The 21,013-nt window shown below is 44.2% G+C and overlaps 1 protein-coding gene across 7 annotated transcripts in view; it reads right to left on the bottom strand.

Annotated features, from left to right (window-relative positions):
• Positions 1-21,013, bottom strand: part of MYH10 (myosin heavy chain 10) — a 122,325-nt gene that overhangs the window by 30,970 nt on the left and 70,342 nt on the right. For all 7 annotated transcript variants that reach the window (XM_043903808.1, XM_043903811.1, XM_043903807.1 and 4 more), the window contains 5 exons: positions 17,982-18,100; positions 17,205-17,357; positions 13,159-13,332; positions 10,505-10,678; positions 9,909-10,023 (listed from right to left, as the gene is read on the bottom strand). In XM_043903808.1, the coding sequence (XP_043759743.1) occupies positions 9,909-10,023; positions 10,505-10,678; positions 13,159-13,332; positions 17,205-17,357; positions 17,982-18,100 (735 nt within the window). The remainder of the gene's footprint in view (positions 1-9,908; positions 10,024-10,504; positions 10,679-13,158; positions 13,333-17,204; positions 17,358-17,981; positions 18,101-21,013) is intronic.

Consider the following 21,013-nt stretch of genomic DNA (forward strand, 5'->3'; position numbering starts at 1 on the left):
GAGAAATGCATCAAAAGAAAAGAACAAGACGCTATAAAGGATGGGCAGTTAGAGATCTCCTTAGGAAATTACGTTTAATGCCCGAAGAGTAAGGATGAACCGGTGGAGAGACCATTGCATGCAGGCAGTGAGAACAGCAGATGTGAAGGACCAGGGGCAGGAGGAAGTGAAAGAAGCTGGTGCCAGCGAGGCATCAGGAGCGAGGAGGTGAGGACACGCCCATGGTAAGAGGATGGACTGGGAAGGGGTCAGCAAGATGACAGGGACCCATGTCGAAGTCCAGGTTCTAAGAGACATGATGGTAGCCTGAATTTGTGAGACCATGAAGGATATGGAAGAGGAAGAGGATTCCAGACGTACTTTGGTGGGAGAACTGACTCGCTCTTAGGATGAACTTGACATGGAGAATCAGGCAGAGGGCCAGGGCAAGAATTCCTGGGATCTGGGCTTGAGCAGATGAGTGGCTGGTGGTACCATGGGAAAGATGATGAGAGAAAGGGGTTCTGTGGGAGGGGAGACGGACCCAAGCTCTATGTAAGCCCGTGAGACACTGAGGCGGAGATGTTGAGTGGACAGCAGAACACTGCCATCTGAGCAGGTCTGAGGGAGAGAAGGCAGGTTTGGGAGGTGCTGATTTGCAGGTAGGGTTTAAAGTTACAGGGCTGGATGAGCCCCTTAAAGGGTGAATGAACAGAGATAGGGGTGCAGGGCAAGCCCCAAAGGGCCGGAGCAAGGAGGAGCTGGTGAAGAGGGAGGAGAAGGGGCTGGCAGAGAGGGGAGCTGAGGTCAAAGTCCTGAACTGAAGCAGATGCTCCCTGTCTCTCCTCCTGGGCGCATGTGGACACTGGTGACTCTAGTCAGAAACCCAGAGCCACCAACACCCCACCCCCCATGTCCAACCTCTGATTTACTGGAACCTCAAGACAGACTACCAGAGTCTTCACCCTGGTCTGTGTGACAACACCCTTCCTGGCTCCTTCCTCCAGTTTCATCCTCCCACCCCTGCAGCCACACTGTGCTTTCCACTCATACCTTTAGTTCCAGTGTCATGATTAACAGATATTTCTAAAACTAAACAAGCTACTTGTTCCTAGACTTAAAATCCTATTTTTCAAAAAAAAAAAAAAATCCTATTTTTCCTACAGCCTGTAGGATATGGTCCAAGTAGCCCCAGTGGGAGAGTGCAAGGATGAAGAACTCCACTCAGACAAACTCCTGCCAGCCACAAGCTGTGTGATCTTGGGTCAAGTCACCCAGGTTCTCCAAGCCTCTGTTTGTTTCTCTGTGCAATGGAGCCAAGGAACCCCGCCCCCACGCAGGGGTTCCCAGCAAACTCGTAAGTTTCCCAGCAAACTTTTAAGTCTCCATTCCTCTCCTGCCACCTCTTTTTAGGTTCCAACATCCATCTGCCTCCAGACTAAACAGGCCACTCCCTCCTCTAACCTTCCAATCAGACCCCATGCTCTGGGACAAACCTTCCACTCTGTTTCGTGGATATTTCCTCTGGACCGAGCTTCTGGGGACGTCTCTCCAGCACTGAACACACAAGGGGTCCTGAGAGCTGATCCCCAGTGTCCCTGGGCCCCTCTGATCACCAGCTCAGACAGCTTCTTCTGCCCGCCCCACCGCCCGATGTTGGCCTGAGCAGGGTCCCTGGTGCACAGTAATTTTTTTAAACAAATATCCACTGAATGAACACAAAATGATCCACAGGAACAAGTCATGCCCACAATAAGAGAAGGAGCACCACGTGGACTCTGGCGATTCAACCGCACTGGTCTGCAGGAACCCACAATGCAGTCCCAAGGAAGGGCTGTTTTTTTTTTTGTTTGTTTAAAAAAAAAAAGAACCTGATTTTCAAATTTAACTCTAATAAGGTTAAGTCCAAGCTAAATACTCAACAGTTTTAAAAAATTAATGCTTTAGACTTTCAGCTTTTTTTAAATTGAAAAACATAAACTTGGGGTTAGTTTCTACCACTGAGCAAAATTATCTTGTATGTAAAACAGAAACACTGTGGGAACTTCATTAAATAATCAGGGCCCCATTCTCATACAGTTTAACTAAAAAAACCGAGACCAAGAAAAACTTCTATTTAAAAAAATATTTTCTTGTTGAAAATGGTTACAGCAGCAATCAGGAAAATACAGACAAGATCCTAGCAGTTCCCAGAGAAGAACAGCACTGCTTCTCCTAAGGCCTAATATCACTACTAAAACCTCAAAGTGTCTCATAGCCCCAGCCCAGGGCTTCAAGGTAAAGAGTGGCTTTGTTTCTCCTCCTGCTCTTCTATCTGAGGGGCCAGGCAAGACCGGTTAGGGTGCTGGTGAGCACTGAAATTCATTATTTGGCTGCCCGGTAGCCTGTAAAAAGTTCAAAGTATTTCACATCAACACTTAATTTATTAACAAACTCCACATGGACAGTCAGAAATGAGATGAGCTCCACAGACCTGGGACCTGTAAGGGTACACACATAGTAAGAGAAAAAAATGCAGCTGTAATCACCCATCTCATAAAACTGCCATCAACAGTTTTACATAAGGAATGGCATCGTGCAGGGCCAGAATGCTTAACTGGCTCTTCTTCTAGCAGACAGTCTCAGGAGACAGATGTTTGTGTTCTTTAAATCTGTGCATGGGACAAAATACTAGTGATCTAATATCATTTGACACAGTTAAGCCAGTTCTTCAGACATTCTCTCTAGTTAATAGAGCTGAAAATCAAAAAGTGGCGTAGAAACCTATCTTAAGGTTAATTTTAACACCCAGCCTTGATGAGTAGGAACTATATCTCACACTTCTACCCAAGACAGGCCTTCAGCGCTCATTCACACAAACTAAGACAGTTCTACTGTAAGGTACACTAAAGCATTACTAAGTTAAGATTCTGAGGGACTTGCCTGCTGGTCCAGTGATTAAAACTCCACGATTCCACTGCAGGGGGCACGGGTTCAATCCCTGGTTGGGGAAATAAGATCCCACATGCCATGCAGCACGGCCCCAAAAAAGGGTTCTGAAACAAACATTTAAGTACTGTGCATTTTCAGAAACAATCTTAACATTGAACAGACTATCTCCAGTGTACCCCCTATTATATAGTAGTAACAAATTTACAATGGTTACCTAACTGGGTTGAGAACCAATCTCTTAAATGTTCTAGCGTATTTGGGAAGTTTTAGAAGAATTCCAGGAAGCCTGGAGGTTGACAGGAAGCATGTGATTTAAGGAGAATGCAACCTTGCTTCTCCCAAGCACCAGTGTGAAGCTGACCTTGCATCTGTCTCCTTTACTGTCCCGTCTGTACTTTCTGTCCCTGCAGAAGCCAGTCTGGGCACAGGGAGCCCCTCTCCTGCCACAGTGTCTCCTGCATGGCTGCTCCTGCTGATGGTCCTCACTACCCCGTAAAGGAGGTGGGAGGTGTCAACCAGCGTCAGGGCAGACTACACACAACTGTCCCCTGACACAGTGAGGATCAAGACCAAAGCCATGGACAGCAGCCCCTGTCATCATAGGCCCTTTTAGTTTAAAAACCCCGCCTACAACTCTGAGGGTTAGGAAACTGCTTAGCTAATTCATTGCATCCTCCATTACCAGTTTATCCCAGGAGTCTAGACTTTCAAATTATTTGGAAGAAAATACAGACCTTCAGTTTACAGCAGAAACTTGCATGACCTCCTTATTCTGCCTCCAGGAATTCTGTTCCATTCTCTCCTGTGCTTGTTTTTTGATGGTTTTGGAAACTTCTCTTTACCCATCTCTCATTCTTAACCTCAGAGGCCTGCATGTTCTTTCGGTGTGGTTTTCCTAATGTCCTGATTGTGCTCAGAAGCACAGGGCCCCTGGGAGCCACGTGTTCTCTCATTCAGAGGTGCCTACCGCCTCAGTGTGCCAAAGGCCATCATGATTTCATCCCTAGGATCCCTCTCAACCATCGTCTCCAGAGAAATCACTGAAAATACTAATGCCTGTGTTTTTTTCACTGAAAGTCTGTTACCCCTCCTTGGGCTTTGATTCTATAAGCAGATGTTGAGGAGAAGAACATTTTTGCTGTAGAAATACTACACACAACTTCAAGACCACATGGTACCATGGTGGACGGAAGGCTCATCAGGAGGAGAGACTGAGACCCTGATACTCAGGTCAGCGAAGCAACTCAACCAGGGGCCACCTCCCAAGAGAGCCGGACCAGGCATGTTTCCAGTTACGAGGCCAGCAGAGGGGGAGGGGTGAGCTGGCCCCCTGTGGGAATGCTGTCATCCAGGGTAGTCACGGACCCGATCCTGCAGGTACAGAAATCACCTGGTCCGCAGACCCCAAAGATCACAGCCCCACAGGAAAGAGCCTCTGTGCTGCGGGAGAGGGAAAGGCCGTGGTGGGGGGCTGGGCAAGGCTGCTGCACCCACTCGCCCACCCAGCCCCTCCCTCCATGACTTCATGGTGTGCCCGCTTGGTGCCAGGAGCAGGAGTGACAGTGGGCAACAAGGGCCCGCAGGCTGGAAGTCTCTTAAACAACTAGAAACCCAAGAGATAGAGGAATGAATTTAAAGACGGCACTCTGCTTTGGGAGCAAGTCCAAAAGTTCGAGCACTGACCTTTTATCAAAGCACAAGTCCCAAGCATCAAACCACCTCCTGACTCCCTCTTCACTTTCTCAGCTCCAGCAGTACCAGCTCCCACCCACCTGCCCCACCCCCAAAGGCCAAAGATGACCAACTGTGAAGATGTCTCCTGTAGAACAGTCATCCCAGCTCACGGAGCAATCTTTGGCATCATCTATCCCTCCCCCTCCCACACCCTCACTTGCAACCTATTTTTTCACAGTAGGTGAACTAGAACTGACAGCAGGAATCTTGGGTTAAAATGGGCATGTTTGTTTTAACATATTTTTAAAAACCTTTTGAGATGGATTTGGATCTCAGCATTATGTTCCAAAATCATGAAGGAAATTTTAAAATAGGAATTTGACTTTATCTCTGAATTTTCACTTGACAGTTTCACTAAACAAGTAGAAGGTTACATGGTCTTCATTTATTTAGCCTTTGCCATGTTTAGGCTGTATTCTTTCTCTCTCTTCATTTATTTTTAAAGTACAGTTTATCTATAGGTTGGGCTGTATTTTAAACAGGGCTATGGACTCACACCTTCAGGTCCAAATGTCTAAGGCTCAATTTCAGGTTCAAGGTACAGGTTCTAACACTCCACTCAATGTGCATAAATCAAGCCTTGTATTGACAGGTAGTACCTGGTCAGTTCAAAAGAAAAAGCCAAGTAGCCAGATATGCACATCGATTCCAATTAAAAGTCATAATGATGAGACCAACATACATGAGATAATTATGCAATTATTTGTTCACAAAATGTTAATGACTTGAAAAAGAAAAAAAAAATTCCTCCTTGGAGTTCCTTAGGGTTGAAAATCTAAAGGTAACTCAAAGACAAGGGACATATTATTTGGCAGATCAAGTCCTAACAATTCCCTTAGAGGACTGGGTATCAGATGGCACTACTGGAAAAGGTGGGTACAGACCTTTTGCTATGCGGTGCTTCGGGCTACGCATAAAATAAGAAGCGATGTGTAGGCAGTAGCGATTGAATTGTTTATGCGCTCAAACAGTTGCCTTTAAGGATAATAAAACTGAGCATGAAATGAAGGTTCATGCAGGTCTATGAGCAAAACAAAAACAGAAACCCAGAAACCACCCTGCCCTCCCAGCCCCCCTGCCAGCCCCCCGCAAGTGCTTCCTCTGGGTTGAAACCCTTTGTGTCTGGAAGACCTACAGGCTTTATCCATTCACCTGGTGGCTCATGAAGACCAGAAACACTGTCATAGAAAGAAGCTCTCTGAATATTCTGAATCTCTAAAGCAGAGAAACAGCAAAAACAGGAGGACAGAAGGGCAGATACACAAACACTTCAGTTAGTGTGAGAGACATTTGACATCACAAGTCAACTTTGCAATCGGGCTACAAAAGTAGCTCATCCAGGGCAGACCCCATGCAAACATTACTGTTTCAGAATTTGCACATCTGGACAAAGTTTTTTACAAGATAAATGAATATAGCTGAACCACTCCCAGCTCCAGGTGTGAGCATTATATAACGTATCAAAGGCAAATGGTTACCCCCATGTAAATGCAGGATGAAATTTAAGAGCAATAAAGTACCATGTGCATTGTCTTTCATAATATTATCTTGCAAATTATTAACAAATCAGGACAAAACTATAGTAAGTTAGATTACTCTGAAAAAGGTGGCATTTACTATCAAAAATACACTGCTGTGTAATTTTATTTCCAATTCAGATTTTGGAAATATAATTTACTTCAAATACAAATAGTAACTACCATTATGGAAAACAAAATTCTGTTGTATAAAATGTTAAAGTAACAGTCAAATAATAACTAAGATCATACTTATTGATCATACCATTACTCATGAAAATATCTTAGGAGGCACATTTATAGGAAAATGTGATTTTTAGATCTTTTCCCCCCTGTATGTTAGCCCCTAGAAGTAGTAAGAAATCATGTGTAGCTGCTAAGAGATCCCATGACATCTTTTAGCAGAAAGTTGGGCACTATGAGTCTCTAGGGCAGGGCTGCCACCAATAAATCTGAATTCTCCTGGTCTGGCCTGGAGAAAACTCTGACACAAAGTCTATTTTAACACGAGTGTTTTATATTCAAGCTATTGCATCTTTGCAGGCAAACTGCACTCATACATATCCTCAAACATTCAGTCAACTTGTCATTTTCTGCTTTTGTACTGACATGGTTATGAAAATATGCAATTATTTTTACATGTTTTTTCCAGGACCATTTTCTTTCCAGAAGCTCTTCTTCTCCCAAGACATCCCTACATCTAGAGTGAACAAGATGAATTCTCCACCCTACAACCCTTTTCAAACTCCTGGGCCTGCCACTGACCTCACACATCAAACACGCAGTCCTCAAAATCGGGGAAGCCTGGCATCTGGCTCTGCTTGCCCCCCCCAGTGATGGGTCACCTCTGGGAAGCTGTCCCTCGGATTACACCAAGTGACTGCACACCTGAGCTGATGGATGGCAGGACTTCCCGCCAAGAGCAGCAAACACGCAAGATGACTGGAGCAGACACTGGCACAGCCAGGTCACCTCAGGGTAGGATTCCACTTGGCCCGTTCAGACCAAAGTGGCGACATGTGCTCCCAAGCTGCCTGTGGAGAAAGGTGAGGCCCCGGGAGAGTGGTGCAAACAGCTGAGGACAGCTGGACAGGGCTCAGGCCAGGACAGGAGGGCCCTGCAGGACTCACGCCTTTCCTCTCAGAGTTTCTGTCATCAAGTGAATAACCTCTCTATAGCTCATTTGGGAAAGCATAAACAGGCAGGTGAAGGCTCTCCAGACAGGGTTCTCCCCGTACCTGTGACATGGATACACGTCGTGTCATCACGGCAACTGCAGCCTCCCCTCCAACCTCCCCCACCAGATCTCTCATTCCTGAAACTTCTGACCTGGTGCAGGCAAAGGCCCTTCCGTACCTGGATGGGGATGGTGGGGGCTGAGGAGGAGCTGGCAAGGAGGAAGCGAAGGCAGAGGCCCCTCTGTCCTGCTCCTGCTTCTGAGTGTGTCCTGGGAAAGCCCTGGGCGGGCACAGAACAATTCTTTCATGGTTCTGGGATCCACCCGACTGTGGATGATCCTGGAACTTAGAGTGAGGCTGGACGAGTGAACGGGTCAGGGACTCAGCAGGTGATTCCCACCACGCTGCTTCTGGTCAAGCCCAGGACCTCCTGCCATGACTCCCCAAACACCTGCTTCTCTTCTCATTCAAAATGAAGAGAGAAAACCCATTTTTGAGACTTTAACGGTAGATCACTAGTTTCCTCTGTTCCTTATCTCCTAGGCTTTTCTTCCATGCCCACTGCTTTTGTCCTCGGTCACCTTGCCCTGAACTCCCTGCTTCTGGGGTCTTTCACCCCAATCCATCCGACAAGCCACTGCCCACTTTGTTTCTTCAAGTTCACACTGTGTTCCTACCCTGGCTACAAGCCTGCTGATGATGTTTAGTTCATTAAGGCAAATCCATGATACTCGCCAGAGGGTTTCTCTATGGTCCAGCCTCCTGTCAACCATTCTCATCTGCAAAATTCGTTCCGCCTTCTGGTCCCAGCCCTGCCCTAAAGCCTCAATGGGCTTCTTACCCTCAGCTGGGATTCTCTACTTCCTCACTGTGATCATTCCTTCCACCAGCTCAACAACCCCTTTGCCCACACAAACATCACTTCTAAAAACGCCACCCACCCCGATATGAGTTCAGGTAAACTTTGTCACCCTCTGTGGTTAAGGACCGATCAGGATGTAAATGCTCACTAGTGATGCTGGGAGACTGCCCCGCCCTTGGCACGTGCTCAGGAGACACTGGCTTTGTTTTTTCAACAAATTATTATTTTTCAAGGACAAGGAAGACTGCCTCCTCCTTTATGACATCTGACCTTAGCAGCCCAGGAACAAGGCAGCCCCCCTCCCCTGTGCATGTGACAATCATCTCAGGGGTCACCAACACTCAGCAGTCATCCACACATCTCACCCACTTAGCTCTGAGACCTGAGCGAAGCTGGGAGCAGGGTTGGGTATGGGGGGCCCACACTGCCCAGGGCAGAACAACAATCCATTCCTGACTGAACACTACATTCCTGATGAGCAGCGTCAGTCACTCTTGCCTCCTCTTCTTGGGATGTTTCCCACTGACCTGTGTGGTTTTCTTGGCCCTGTGGACCCAGTGGCCACCAGATCTGAGGGTCCCCTTTTCCACTCTAGACCCACATCTCAGACCCACTCTCATACTTCCCAGAGCACAGGGCCGAGAGTCCCTCTGCTGCATGGGCACTGTGGATGCTACCTTGGGGTCCTATCCTCTCCTCACACCTCAAAAGGCTGCCTTGACAAACTAAGTTACTGCCAGCGACAGTGAGCAGCAGAGGCCAGGTGCAGATGTCCACCTAGAGGGACAGTGATGAAAAGCCTGTTTCACCTGCTGGAAGCCTCACCTTTCCCCCAGTCCCTGCCTGCACACAGTCTCACCCCAGGACACGTGCTGGAGCACATGCGCTGTGCCCACCCCCGCACTTGCTGGAGCTGACGTAAGTGACCTGACTAGACTGTCTGTGACATGGTCATCATCCCCAGCTCACTGTCTCTGTGGTCATTCTTTTCTTTCTCTTTGCCCTGATGGCCCTAAGCCCTCTGATCCGCCTTCTGGGTTTCTTTCTTGCTACCTGTGTGGAGACACCTAGGTGACGAGGTCTTGAGATGCTACAGTAAAAGCAGAGCTGACAGGCCTGGCTGGGGTCAGGGCCACGGCCTAGGCAGGGACAGACTGGAAGCTAAGGTCCTCATGACCTGAGGCCAAGTGAAGTGGGTGGAACAACCAGGATGAAACATGTAGAGAGCTAAGCTCAGAAAATGCTGGTCCCACTACAAATATGGACACAGGTACTTTGCTCCTCTGATACGCACAACCTCTAGTCTACGATAAAGCCACTGAAACCGTCACCTGAGGACTGGTGGAAATAAAGACAACTGATCTATATGCAGATGGTCTGAGAGTGCAGAGGCTTCTAGGGCTCTGCATCCCAGCACCCCTGGGTTACGACTGTGTGGGGACCAGGGCGGCCTGAGGCAAACATGCAGGTCTTATGGCTGTGCTACTAGAATGTTCCCACAGCATCTGACCAAGAAGGCAAATGTCTTGTTACTCAAGTTTCCTTAAAGTGGGTAAAATCCGACACAACGGCAGCCCTGCTCTAGGGAAATTAAAGAGCTTTAAAGTAAGAAAATATACACACATCGCTATGTAAAAGAACCGTATATAAGCCTTAATTGTAAAAGATTCCAGTCAAGCTCGATGACAAACACGAGCACATTCTTACCATCCTTCCAGAGTTCTGCCACGAATCTGTCAGAGGACTGGTGCAGGAGGGTGGCCACGTTGTCATTCAGGGGGTCCATGTTCTTCATCAGCCACTCGTCTGCCTTGTAGTCCACCTGCCGGACCAGAGCCAAGGCGGCGAGAGGGGAAAAAATAAAAGCAAGAAACATATTCAGCCTTAACCCCAAACATTCACAGAACCTCCTCTAGGCAGAAGATGGCAACTTCAGGCTAAACACAGGTGCCTGGAGCACCGCCCTGTTCCCTTCCCAGCAACCAATCAAAAGGAAGTCACATACCCCGCAGCCTTCACCCCTAAAAACCTTCCTCCCAAAGCACTGGGGATTTTAAGCATGAACCGCCCATTCTCAACTGCTTGGCCTTGCAATAATTACCTTTCTCACCCCTTCTCCCCCACCACTCCCCCTCAAAAAATCACAGAAGAGTCCAAACAATGGGTGGTCTCAAAGGCAATGCTTTGTAGTAGGTACTGTATTTAAGGGTTTATAAATGTATACCAGCACGTTTGTTACAACCCTCACCAAAAGCAGCAAAATCTCAAGCATGGTACTTTCAATGGAACTCTTTCACGCTTACCTTCCCTGCATAATGGATAATGCAAAAATCAGCTTTGTCTTTCAGCTGACGCGGTTTCTGGAACTTGGAGTGGGACCCTTGCTCTTGAACGAGCTTTTCAACAAAGGTCTTATCTGTGGCTTTAGGGAACCAGCACTCTTCATCCAGAAGGGCCAGCACGCCAGGAGGGTTAGCCTGATAACAGAGGCAAGAAGAATTGACACATTTTGCACATCACGTGTAAGGATGTTTTCCACTGGATTTGGCAGTTTAACTTCCAAAACAATTAGAGCTTCATGAATATCTATGAAAAGCAAACTTCTAGGATAGCAGGTATTGCCAAACTATAACTGTAACACAAATGCTGAGATCTCAAATGGCTAAGTACTGGTAAGAAAACAGATGAATACTATATTTTGTAAACTTATTAAAACAAAAAAAAATTCCAAGTAGATAACTCCCGAAAAGTAGCAAATGAGACACCAGAAAGGAAACGGAAGGTGTAGAGACAAAACTTAGTCTTTATATTCAATAAACCCTCCACAACCGGGAATGCTTCAGACATTTTATATCCTATCCGAGCAATTTAAGATTTCTGTTTAAATGATGATTAAATGAGCATTTCACACTTGGTGAAATATTTAAAACTATAGTTAAGTAGAATATATGGAAGGTGATGATATAATTTATCAATTACTTTTCAGGTTTGTGTTGAGAGCCTGTTTTATTTCACTCAACTAACTCATTGAAAAAAGCCTGAGAGACACAAAGACAGAAAGTAGACTAGGGTGCTAAGGAAAGAGAACGGGTGTGACTGCCAAAGGTACAAAGTTTCTTTCTGGGATGATGAAAATGTTGTGGGATTAGACAGTGGTAATAGTTGTACAACTCTATGCTGAAGCTCATTGAATTTTGTACTTCAGAAAGAATTTTAGGGTGAACTCTGTCTCAAATAAAAAAGTGTCTGGAGCGTGCTATTCTGGAAGGTCAAAAACCAATGGAAGGACTTCTTTTTTTGGGAAGAAAGTGGGCGTATACCTGAAATCTAAACGAAATATTACAACAGTGATGGCCTATTCTACAGAGGTTCAGGGTCATGGTTTACTGCGATACTGCAAATATGACAAGTTTCTGATCCAAGACTGAACAGACCAATTCAAGGGCACCACGATGAAATCAATATTTGGGATAAATCCCTACCAGTTTTCCTCAACTCACAGGCCCTTTGTATTTAGTAGAGAAGAGTTGGCTCTGTACAAATAATGATTAAAAAGTAACTGGAAGGACTTCTCTAGTGGTCCAGTGGTTATGTATACTCCTTGCAATGCAGAGGACATGGGTTTGATCCCTGGTCAGGGAACTAAGATCTCACATGCTGTGCAGTATCTAAGCCACAACTACTGAAGCCTGTGTGCTCTGGAGCCTGTGTGTTACAACTAGAGAATCTGTGTGCCATAGGAAAGATCTGGCATGACGCAACAAAGATTTCGTGTGCGGCAACTAAGACCTGAAACAGCCAAATAAATAAACATTAAAAAAAAAACTGGAGGTCCTAGTTAAACATGATTGAAGTGTCGTAACACGGTCAGAGAAAAGCTGAGGTTAACAGAACAGGAGCAGGTAGAAGCAGCTAAAAGCCCAGGACTAAGACCCTCACTCCCCGGCTGTCTAGTTCCTGGCTCCTCTATCTAAAAGAAATTTGCAGGGTTCGGAGATGCTGAAAGAACACTATAATCAAAGGCAAGCAGGTTTAGCAGTGATCCTACAGAAGAGATGGGCCAGAGATGCATTTAACCAGATTTTACCCACTCACAACAACCTTGAGAAATGAAGTTCTGAACTAAGGTAAGTGAAACACACATCTTTCTGCCATAATTTTTACATTTTTAATCTTTCAATGAAAATACTTCTAAATTCTGAAAGAGGAGCCCAAATATAATTTAATCTTTTCTAAAGGACTCCGTGACAGCATGACTCAGAAGATCCATAATTTTGTCTTTTTATTTTTCCGATTTCATCCTTTAGTGTCAAGATCTCTGCTATCACTTTTCCTTTTAATTGAGGATTTCTAAAGAGTTGTTTGAGAGACGATGTTTTGTCTCCTGGTCAGAGTTTCAGAAGAAGCTGGCCAGAGGCTGGGTTATGAGAGGTCAGGACAGATGACTGGCAGGTGCCCCCGCAGAGTCATTTTTTGATATTTTCTTTCCGGAAAATACTGCCCTCAGTCTACATTCTGAAAGGCTCCTCAAATCCCGTATCATTCTACATGCTATTGTTAAATGTTTTACGATTATAAACTCTTACAAACATTGTAAAAAAGCACCTTTGTACTTATGAGGATAAGCTTCAGCGATGCCCCAAAATGGATCTGCATGACCCCCCTAATTCATAGCTAGACACGGTACCCCTTTATCATCTTGGACATGTGCCTGGTGTCCCCACACCCATGAGAGGACAGGACACGACTGGGAGAAAAGACAGCTCGAGAAGGGTCTTACTTGCAGGCTCTTCACTTTTTAAATGGGTATTTCATCAAAGCATCCTAGTAAATTTAGATCAGAAAATTATCTTCACGCTGATGAGACAGGAACATTTCCGTCTCAGTTTATGGGAAGAAAAGCTCAAGGCACCGCCTGAGCCTGGGTGGAGAGCCGGCTGGCAGGAGAGGGTCTTACGGGTCTCTCGATGAGGTCAATGCAGGGCTGCAGGTCGAGGCCAAAGTCGATGAAGTTCCACTCGATGCCCTCACGCTGGTACTCCTCCTGCTCCAGGATGAACATGGTGTGGTTGAAGAGCTGCTGCAGCTTCTCGTTGGTGTAGTTGATGCACAGTTGCTCGAACGAGTTCAGCTGTGGGAGTGGGGCGGGGGACAAGGAGGGGAGTGGGAGGAAGAGAGGACCAGTCAGCTTGTTCTCAGAACGTTCTTGAGGAGTTATTAACCGAGTCTCAACTACCCTAGACTGATGAGGATCTCTCTTAATCTACATACAAGCCCTGCCCCCCACCCCCACATCATGTTACTGAGAAGCTAGAATGAGAACATGATAAACTCAGTATGCTATTGTAACTCAGTTCAGTTCAGTCACCCAGTCATGTCCGACTCTATGACCCCATGAATTGCAGCATGCCAGGTCTCCCTGTCCATCACCAGCTCCCAGAGTTTACTCAAACTCATGTCCATGGAGTCGGTGATGACATCCAACCATCTCATTCTTTCGTCCCCTTCTCCTCCTGCCTTCAATCTTTCCTGGTATCAGGGTCTTTTCAAATGAGTCAGTTCTTTGGCATCAGGTGGCCAAAGTATTGGAGCTTCAGCATCAGCCCTTCCAATGAATATTCAGGACTGATCTCCTTTAGGATGGACTGGTTGGATCTCCTTGCTGTCCAAGGGACTCTGAAGAGTCTTCTCCAACACCACAGTTCAAAAGCATCAATTCTTCAGCTCTCAGCTTTCTTTATGGTCAAACTCTCACATCCATACATGACTACTGGAAAAACTATAGCTTTGACTAGACGGGCCTTTGTTGGCAAAGTAATGTCTTTGCTTTTTAATATGCTGTCTAGGTTGGTCATAGCTTTACTTCCAAGGAGCAAGCGTCTTTTAATTTCATGGCTGCAGTCACCATCTGCAGTGGTTTTGGAGCCCCCAAAAGTAAAGTCTGTCACTGTTTCCCTATCTATTTGCCATGAAGTGATGGGACCAGATGCCGTGATTTTAGTTTTCTGAATGTAGAGCTGTAAGCCAACTTTTTCACTCTCCTCTTTCACTTCCATCAAGAGGCTCTTTAGTTCTTCTTCACTTTCTAGCATAAGGGTGGTGTCATCTGCATATCTGAGGTTATTGATATTTCTCCTAGCAATCTTGATTCCAGCTTGTGCTTCATCCAGCCCAGCATTTTTCATGACATACTCTGCATATAAGTTAAATAAGCAGGGTGATGTACTCCTTTCCCTCTTTGGAACCAGTCTGTTGTTACAGTAGCTGACATACTCCTTTCCCTACAGACTGGTTCCAAATAGGGAAACGAGTACGTCAGTTACTGTAACTGATTATCTACAAATAAAACCATTTTTACTAGTGAATGGTTAATGAAGAGAAAGGAATAAATGAGAAAGTGAGAAAAATGAAAAAAGACTCGGGAAGGTCAGAGGCCGAGGAGGCAAGCACATCTCTGAGCGCTCTGTGGGTCTGGAGAAAAGATGGGCTGCTGTCCTGTTCCCTCTGCTCCTTACTTATTAGGCCATTGGCTCCAGAGTGAGTTAGGAAAAAAACAAAAAAAAAACACAAAAAAACCCAAGCTTTTCATCTGTTACAGACATTTTGGTTTCCCCCTGTGTGAACTCTGCCCATTTCTCCACAGTGTTGTTGATGGGATGAAACATGAAAGGATGAAGTAACGGGTAATTTTCTTAAAGCAACTGTGTTCTGTGAGAAGTACTCAGCCTTTTTTTCTGCCTCTGTGCTGTCCACACAAGTACCATGGGGCCATAAATAACCTCTTTCATTATATAAAGTGATCTTCAATTACAGAAGGTTTAATCAATCCCCAAGGAATAGACTTATGGTCTGAAAAAGCCATTCCAATCTTCCCTGGGAGGTGCTGCGCTCAAGTGTTTTAGAATGAGGTCATGCTAGGAGGGTGGGGCAGTGTCTGCCTTGTTCAATGCTGTATTTCTGGTGAACCGCATCAGCATTTGCAGACCGCCTGATGGTGGTGATGTTTATGTGAATGGATTTTTTTCTGTCTTAAGATCACGAGACTTAGTGCTCTACTCAGCCTGAGCTACCATGTATGATGCTATTTTTTGTTAAATAAAGTTCTACTTGCCTTTCATATTTAAGCTACTAAAAATATTTTTAAATTATGTTTTTAAATTGGTTAATGCCTGGTATAAAATTTGAAATGTACAGAGAGTTGCACTGAGAAGTCTCACTCTGATCATCTGCTCGATCACTCTAATCAACCACCATCACCTATTTCTTGCAATCTTTCCAGAAAGTCTGCGCACTCATAAATGTGCGTGCTACCTAGACTTTTTAAGCTTAACAAAGTATCTTGGGGTCTGTACTATAAAGCCACCCCATTATTTACAATGGGTGCATAATTCTCTACTACATGGATATATGTCATAATTAATCAAATCCAACCTATAGTGAACATAAATCTCCTAATGGTGGACAGTTAGGCTTTTCCCATTCTTTTCCCATGATAAATAATGCTTGCTAAATAATTCTACATTTTTAGTGTCTAAAACATTTTTCTACTGTGTATATTCATGTCAAAATCACACTTCTGAAGTTCTATAGTTTTATGTTTTATCTCTTAGTATCTTTTCATTTATTTTTCAGAATTTTACTATCTATGCTTTATTAATTTATGTTTCAAATTAGTTTTAGAAGCAGGTCACCTAGTCTTCCTCTACCCCTTAAAATTCCTATGAATAGTTTTTAAACAAGTATGTTCTATTTCAAGATAAATTTGGGGAAGATTTACACCCTTATAATGCTGAATTTTCTCACCCAAGAACAAGGCACGTTTTTACATTTCTTCAAGTCTTTTCTTTTTTTACAGTAGCACTGTAAAGTTGTCTTCAACTAAATCTTGCCCATTTTTTCTCAAATTCATTCTTAGGTATTTTATCTGTTTTTTGCAGTTGGCAGTGGAGGTCTTTTTCTTCCATGATCTGCTGATGGTTTACATATAGGAAAGCAACAGACATGCAATTTGCATGCAGTCACCTTTCATGATTTTTCAGTTATTCACAAATCAATACATATTAAAGCTATCTCTTATAGTGGCAGTGGCAGTTTGTTGGGTAAAACTACTACACCGTAACAGTTCAGATTTTATGAGGATAGACATAATCCAAAAGAGTTCATTTCAAAACAAGACAATTCAATATCCAATTGGCCAAAGTATTACACTGATCCCAAGAAGTATTTACGCCTTACTATATAATTGGTCTATCAAAAGAGAGATAAAGTTTTACATTTTTAGGAGACCAAAATTTTATCAAGGTTTTAGCAAAACCACAGTAGCTATGTGACTACAAACCTTTGATGGATTGATGCTGTTTGGAGAAATCTAGTCAGATTAATAATGAAATATATTGAAACCCATCAACAAATGCTGTGTGTGTGTCTCCAGAACAGAGACCATCACCTCTCTTCATTTCTCCATCTCACATCTCGGGCTGCTCCCAACCCCCACCCAAACCACCATCAACTGGCCCCTGAGCTATGACAACACCACCCTCCACTCTCTCCCCACGTCTGCTTTTCCACTCACTCTGTGTTTCCAGCTCCTCTGCCCCTCTGGTCAGCTACGTCTAGTCACCCTGGCTTTTGGCAGTTTCTAACATCTAACAAGTTCTCTCCCATGCAGGACCACTAGACCTACCTCATTTTGCTGGGGATTCTTCCCGAGGCTGGGGCTTCTCACGCTGAGCTCTCACAGCTGCGGACACACTGTGCACTGTGGGTCTCCCCAATTCCTTCCATCACAGCCCCTTTCTCACTTCATTATTCAAAATCCTGAGGATTTGGTGGTATTCCTATCACTTAACGTTTGACCCTCTACTAGAATGGCAGGGACTGTACCTGCTTATCTGCCATCATATCCCTGGTGCCTGGCACTGCAGTTGGTACACTGTTAGCCTGGGAGATTATCTGATGAAAGAATAAACAGAAGTAAGAAGAGCAGGAGGGAGAGTGACATACCTCAAAAATCTCAAATCCAGCGATGTCAAGGATCCCAATGAAGGAGGCCCCTTGCCGTTTAGTCCTGTCTAGAGCTTTATTGATGCGGTGAACGAGCCAGCGGAAGAGCCGCTCATAGGTAGCTTTTGCCAAAGCTTCTACTGCAAAATCTGCCTGTAATTAGACAACAGCAACCTTTTAGTCTGAAAATAATCTCAGGAAAACACTAAAAGCGGTTAGATGGAGGGAATTTAATGATCTACAGTACCCTCCAAACCCTAAAAGAGCACTTACTGTTTAATCATGTCTCAATTTTACACAACAGAGGGTATTAGTACAATTAGATACAGACTGGAGATAATCAATGTAGGAGATGGATGAAAATGCCCAGTAAAAATGCCTTCCTCCTCCTGCCCCTGGGCCTCTGTGCAGCATTATCGGCCCAGAGTCCACCATGTAACAGGTGATTCTAACTCCTACATTCCTGCTGCTGTGCCCTCCTCCCTTACAGGGACAAGGGGTCAATCAGGGCACCCCCCTGCTGGGTGGGATGCCAGGGTACACAGCTTTTTCCTCCTGGATAGTCCATCTACCTGGGGAAAATTTAAGGTTATATTTCAAACCTCCTTTTTTATAAGTCACCTCTAAAAAGTTTCCGCGAGAAAACAGTCAACCAGTACCAAGAAACATCTGGATGATGGAGCTTTTATTGGTTCAGTTTGCTACGTGCCAATCAGAAGGTGTCATGACCATGGTTATCAATCACTCAAGCAACTGTGTGGTAACTGTTAAACTTACTTGTTCTTTGGTCTGGGCTTTCTGCACGTAGTCTCGGCCAACCTTGATCCGGGGGGTGAGAATGGCCCGAGTGAACTCCATCACATTCATGCCAAGAAGATGGCAGAGCTTCTGTGCAACTAGAGGGTAAAAGGCCTCCTAAATACCAGGCTTCTCCTTACCGACCTAGTCATAGCACATTCAATAAACACTTGAAACACCTTAGTAATCACCTAATTGTATTAAGAAATTAAATATAAGTCTTAAGGTTAGACAGGTGTTAGGTCTCATAAAAACTACCTTCATCCTTTCATATTAACAACACTCCTTAGGCGATAAGAGATGATTAGTCAGCAATTACTTACTCTGGATAGCTTAATAGAAGTTACTAAGCCTTAGAACTCATGGATAATGCAGAGAACGAGAAAAATGGTGTTCAAAACAGTTTAAATCATGTTACCAAGATAATTTGTCATGCCTACAGAATGATCCTAGTACTTTAGTAGGCAAGAAACCTAAGGGATTTTAAAAATAAATTATTTGATTACATGGCTCACATTAAAAAGCTGCTAATTTTGTTATTGTTGATTCTTAACAAATTTAGGGCACTTTCCTCACCAGAAGTTCACTGCCTAATGTCACTAAGGTCCAACAAGCGTTCTAATTACTAATAAATAAATAACAATAAAATTCTCTAAGGATAAACACATTCTGAGTCATGTAGAGGCATAACCAAGTTCATTCTAAGATGCACTGCATCCCACCCCACTGATCCAAGTGAACTGCTGGCCATCCACCAGCACCCCTGAGTGGGCAGGGAGGCTGTGCCTCAGGGAACACTTCCTTTGGTTTATGAGTCTTCTCACCAACTGCCCTCCTCATCCTCTACATCCTGGCTCCTTTCAGTTAATGTACATACATATGCATGTGTGTACGTGTTGGGTGGGAAGCGAAAAACACACAGAAGGAGAAAAAGCAAATTGCTCACATTCTTTTTTGTGATGATCAACATCATTTTAGCAGCTAAAAAACATTTTATAGAGTGGCTCTATTGGCTTACTCTCCTCCACAAGGAAAACAAGTTCCCTTATTACATTTTCTACTTCTAAGCCTTATTACTCTGTTATTTGCCACTTTTGTTTTTCTTTATAGTCATTTTCAATCTAAAAGGTAACAATCTGCCAGTATCGCTGAGAAAACTCCAGTGGGGAGCAGGCAGATGTCTCTGGACACGTGCCTCTGGCGCCCGCCATCCCACAGATCAGTGGTTAGACCTGGCAGACTTTTCTTGGTTTTCACAGCGGCAATAATGACCCTAGTTTCCCAGTTCTCACCTGCTCTGTTTGTGACTGTTTTTCCAGATTTTAATCTAGTTTCAAACTCTCTTATATCCAAAGCCCAATAACTGAAATGTGCTCTTCCTTTTGGTTCATTATTACGTTTGTGATAAATTTCTGTGACTAGATGTACTTTTCTGTTTCAAATCTGTGGTGCTTCTGGTACTACAGGTTAACAGCTATTTGCTGTATTTACCTTATTCATCGGGGGTGAGGGGGTGGGTACGGGGTGGAGAGGATGAGGAAGAATGGTCTGGAGTGATGTGCTAATGAAGGTAATTTTAGTTTTAGTCCTATTAATGATAGCAGAGAATAAGACTTTTCTGAAAAACGCCATTTTGATACCAACATGTAAAAATGCCATGGGAAATGAATATAATAATATATTAACCTGATGAAATAAGCCGGTCACAAAAGACAAATACTGAATGATTCTACTTATATGAGGTACCCAGACTCATCCTATTCATAGAGACAAAGTAGAATGGTGGTTGCTGGGGGAGGGGGATATGGGGACTTGTTTTAGAGTTTAAGTCTGCAAGGTGAAGTCTACAGAGTGACTGCATGATAATGTGAATATATATTACTGAACTATACGCTTAAAAAAGGGTTAAAATGACAGATTTTGTTATGTGTAATTTTACCAGAATTAAAAATTTAAAAAATTTTAAAAACCTGAAAAACTCTGGTAAGAGCAGAAATATCATCAATACAAACAGAAGTCCAGGTGTATATATCCCTTTCAAGACCTCATTTTCTGATCCTGAGTTGAGCATCAGACTGAAATGTTTACAAATGAAGTACCTGGGGTTTGCTTTGAAATAATCTAGGAAAGGGGAAGTGGTATAAACGAAACACAAGCCATGAGTTGGTGGTCGTCTACGCCAGGAGACAAGAACGTGGTAGGAGGTCCTTCCACCCTGCCCTCCCCTCTCACATGTTTAAATTGTGCTGTAATTAAAGAGGACAAACTCTGGCACACTGCAACAGTGCAAGTGTTAATTAACCACCACTACTACCTAATATAGGTAATAATTCAAGAAAATTTATAGAGTTGTAATTTTTTAAAGCTTCTTATTCAATAAAAAGCAGTTAATTTTACTTCTATTACTGGGGATGTAATGAACAACCATGAGGCAATGACACTGGAGCCACTTTGGCTTTTAAAAAACAGTTGTTTGATAAACGAATCAGGAAAGGAAAAGGATCTCCTGGGAGGCAGAAGAACATTCTGGTGACCAAGCACTGAGTCAACATACAGATGCCTCAGCTTCCTTTGTGTCTCCAGACTGTCAGAAACAGACCCTCACAAGGCTTACAAACACATTTTATGGTTCAAAAATTTTTGTTTTTGACTGTTGTGAATTTCAATCCATTTTCAATATTTAAAAGTTTGAAAATTTCATATTAAAATCTAGGTTTCCACCTTTCTCTGAAAAATCAGTTCTGGTTGGCGGCCCTGGACCTGCATTCTGGCAAGGAGAAAACTGGCTGGAAGCCAACAGCTGCCGCTCCCTTTGGGATGAGCCATGTGGTCTCTTCAGCCCACCCGCCAGTCCTAACCCCCATCACTAAGGCAGGGTCCCCACACCCGCTCCTCAGCCGGCACTCCATCCTCCTCCCTCCTTTCTGGAATCAGACTGACCCTTACGTAGGCACGTGGAGCCTCATGGGAGACACCTCAGGATGCTGTTACGCTCATGTTGTAACACATTG

Source organism: Cervus elaphus, chromosome 5 (assembly GCF_910594005.1).
Source record: "Cervus elaphus chromosome 5, mCerEla1.1, whole genome shotgun sequence".
Taxonomy (NCBI): domain Eukaryota; kingdom Metazoa; phylum Chordata; class Mammalia; order Artiodactyla; family Cervidae; genus Cervus; species Cervus elaphus.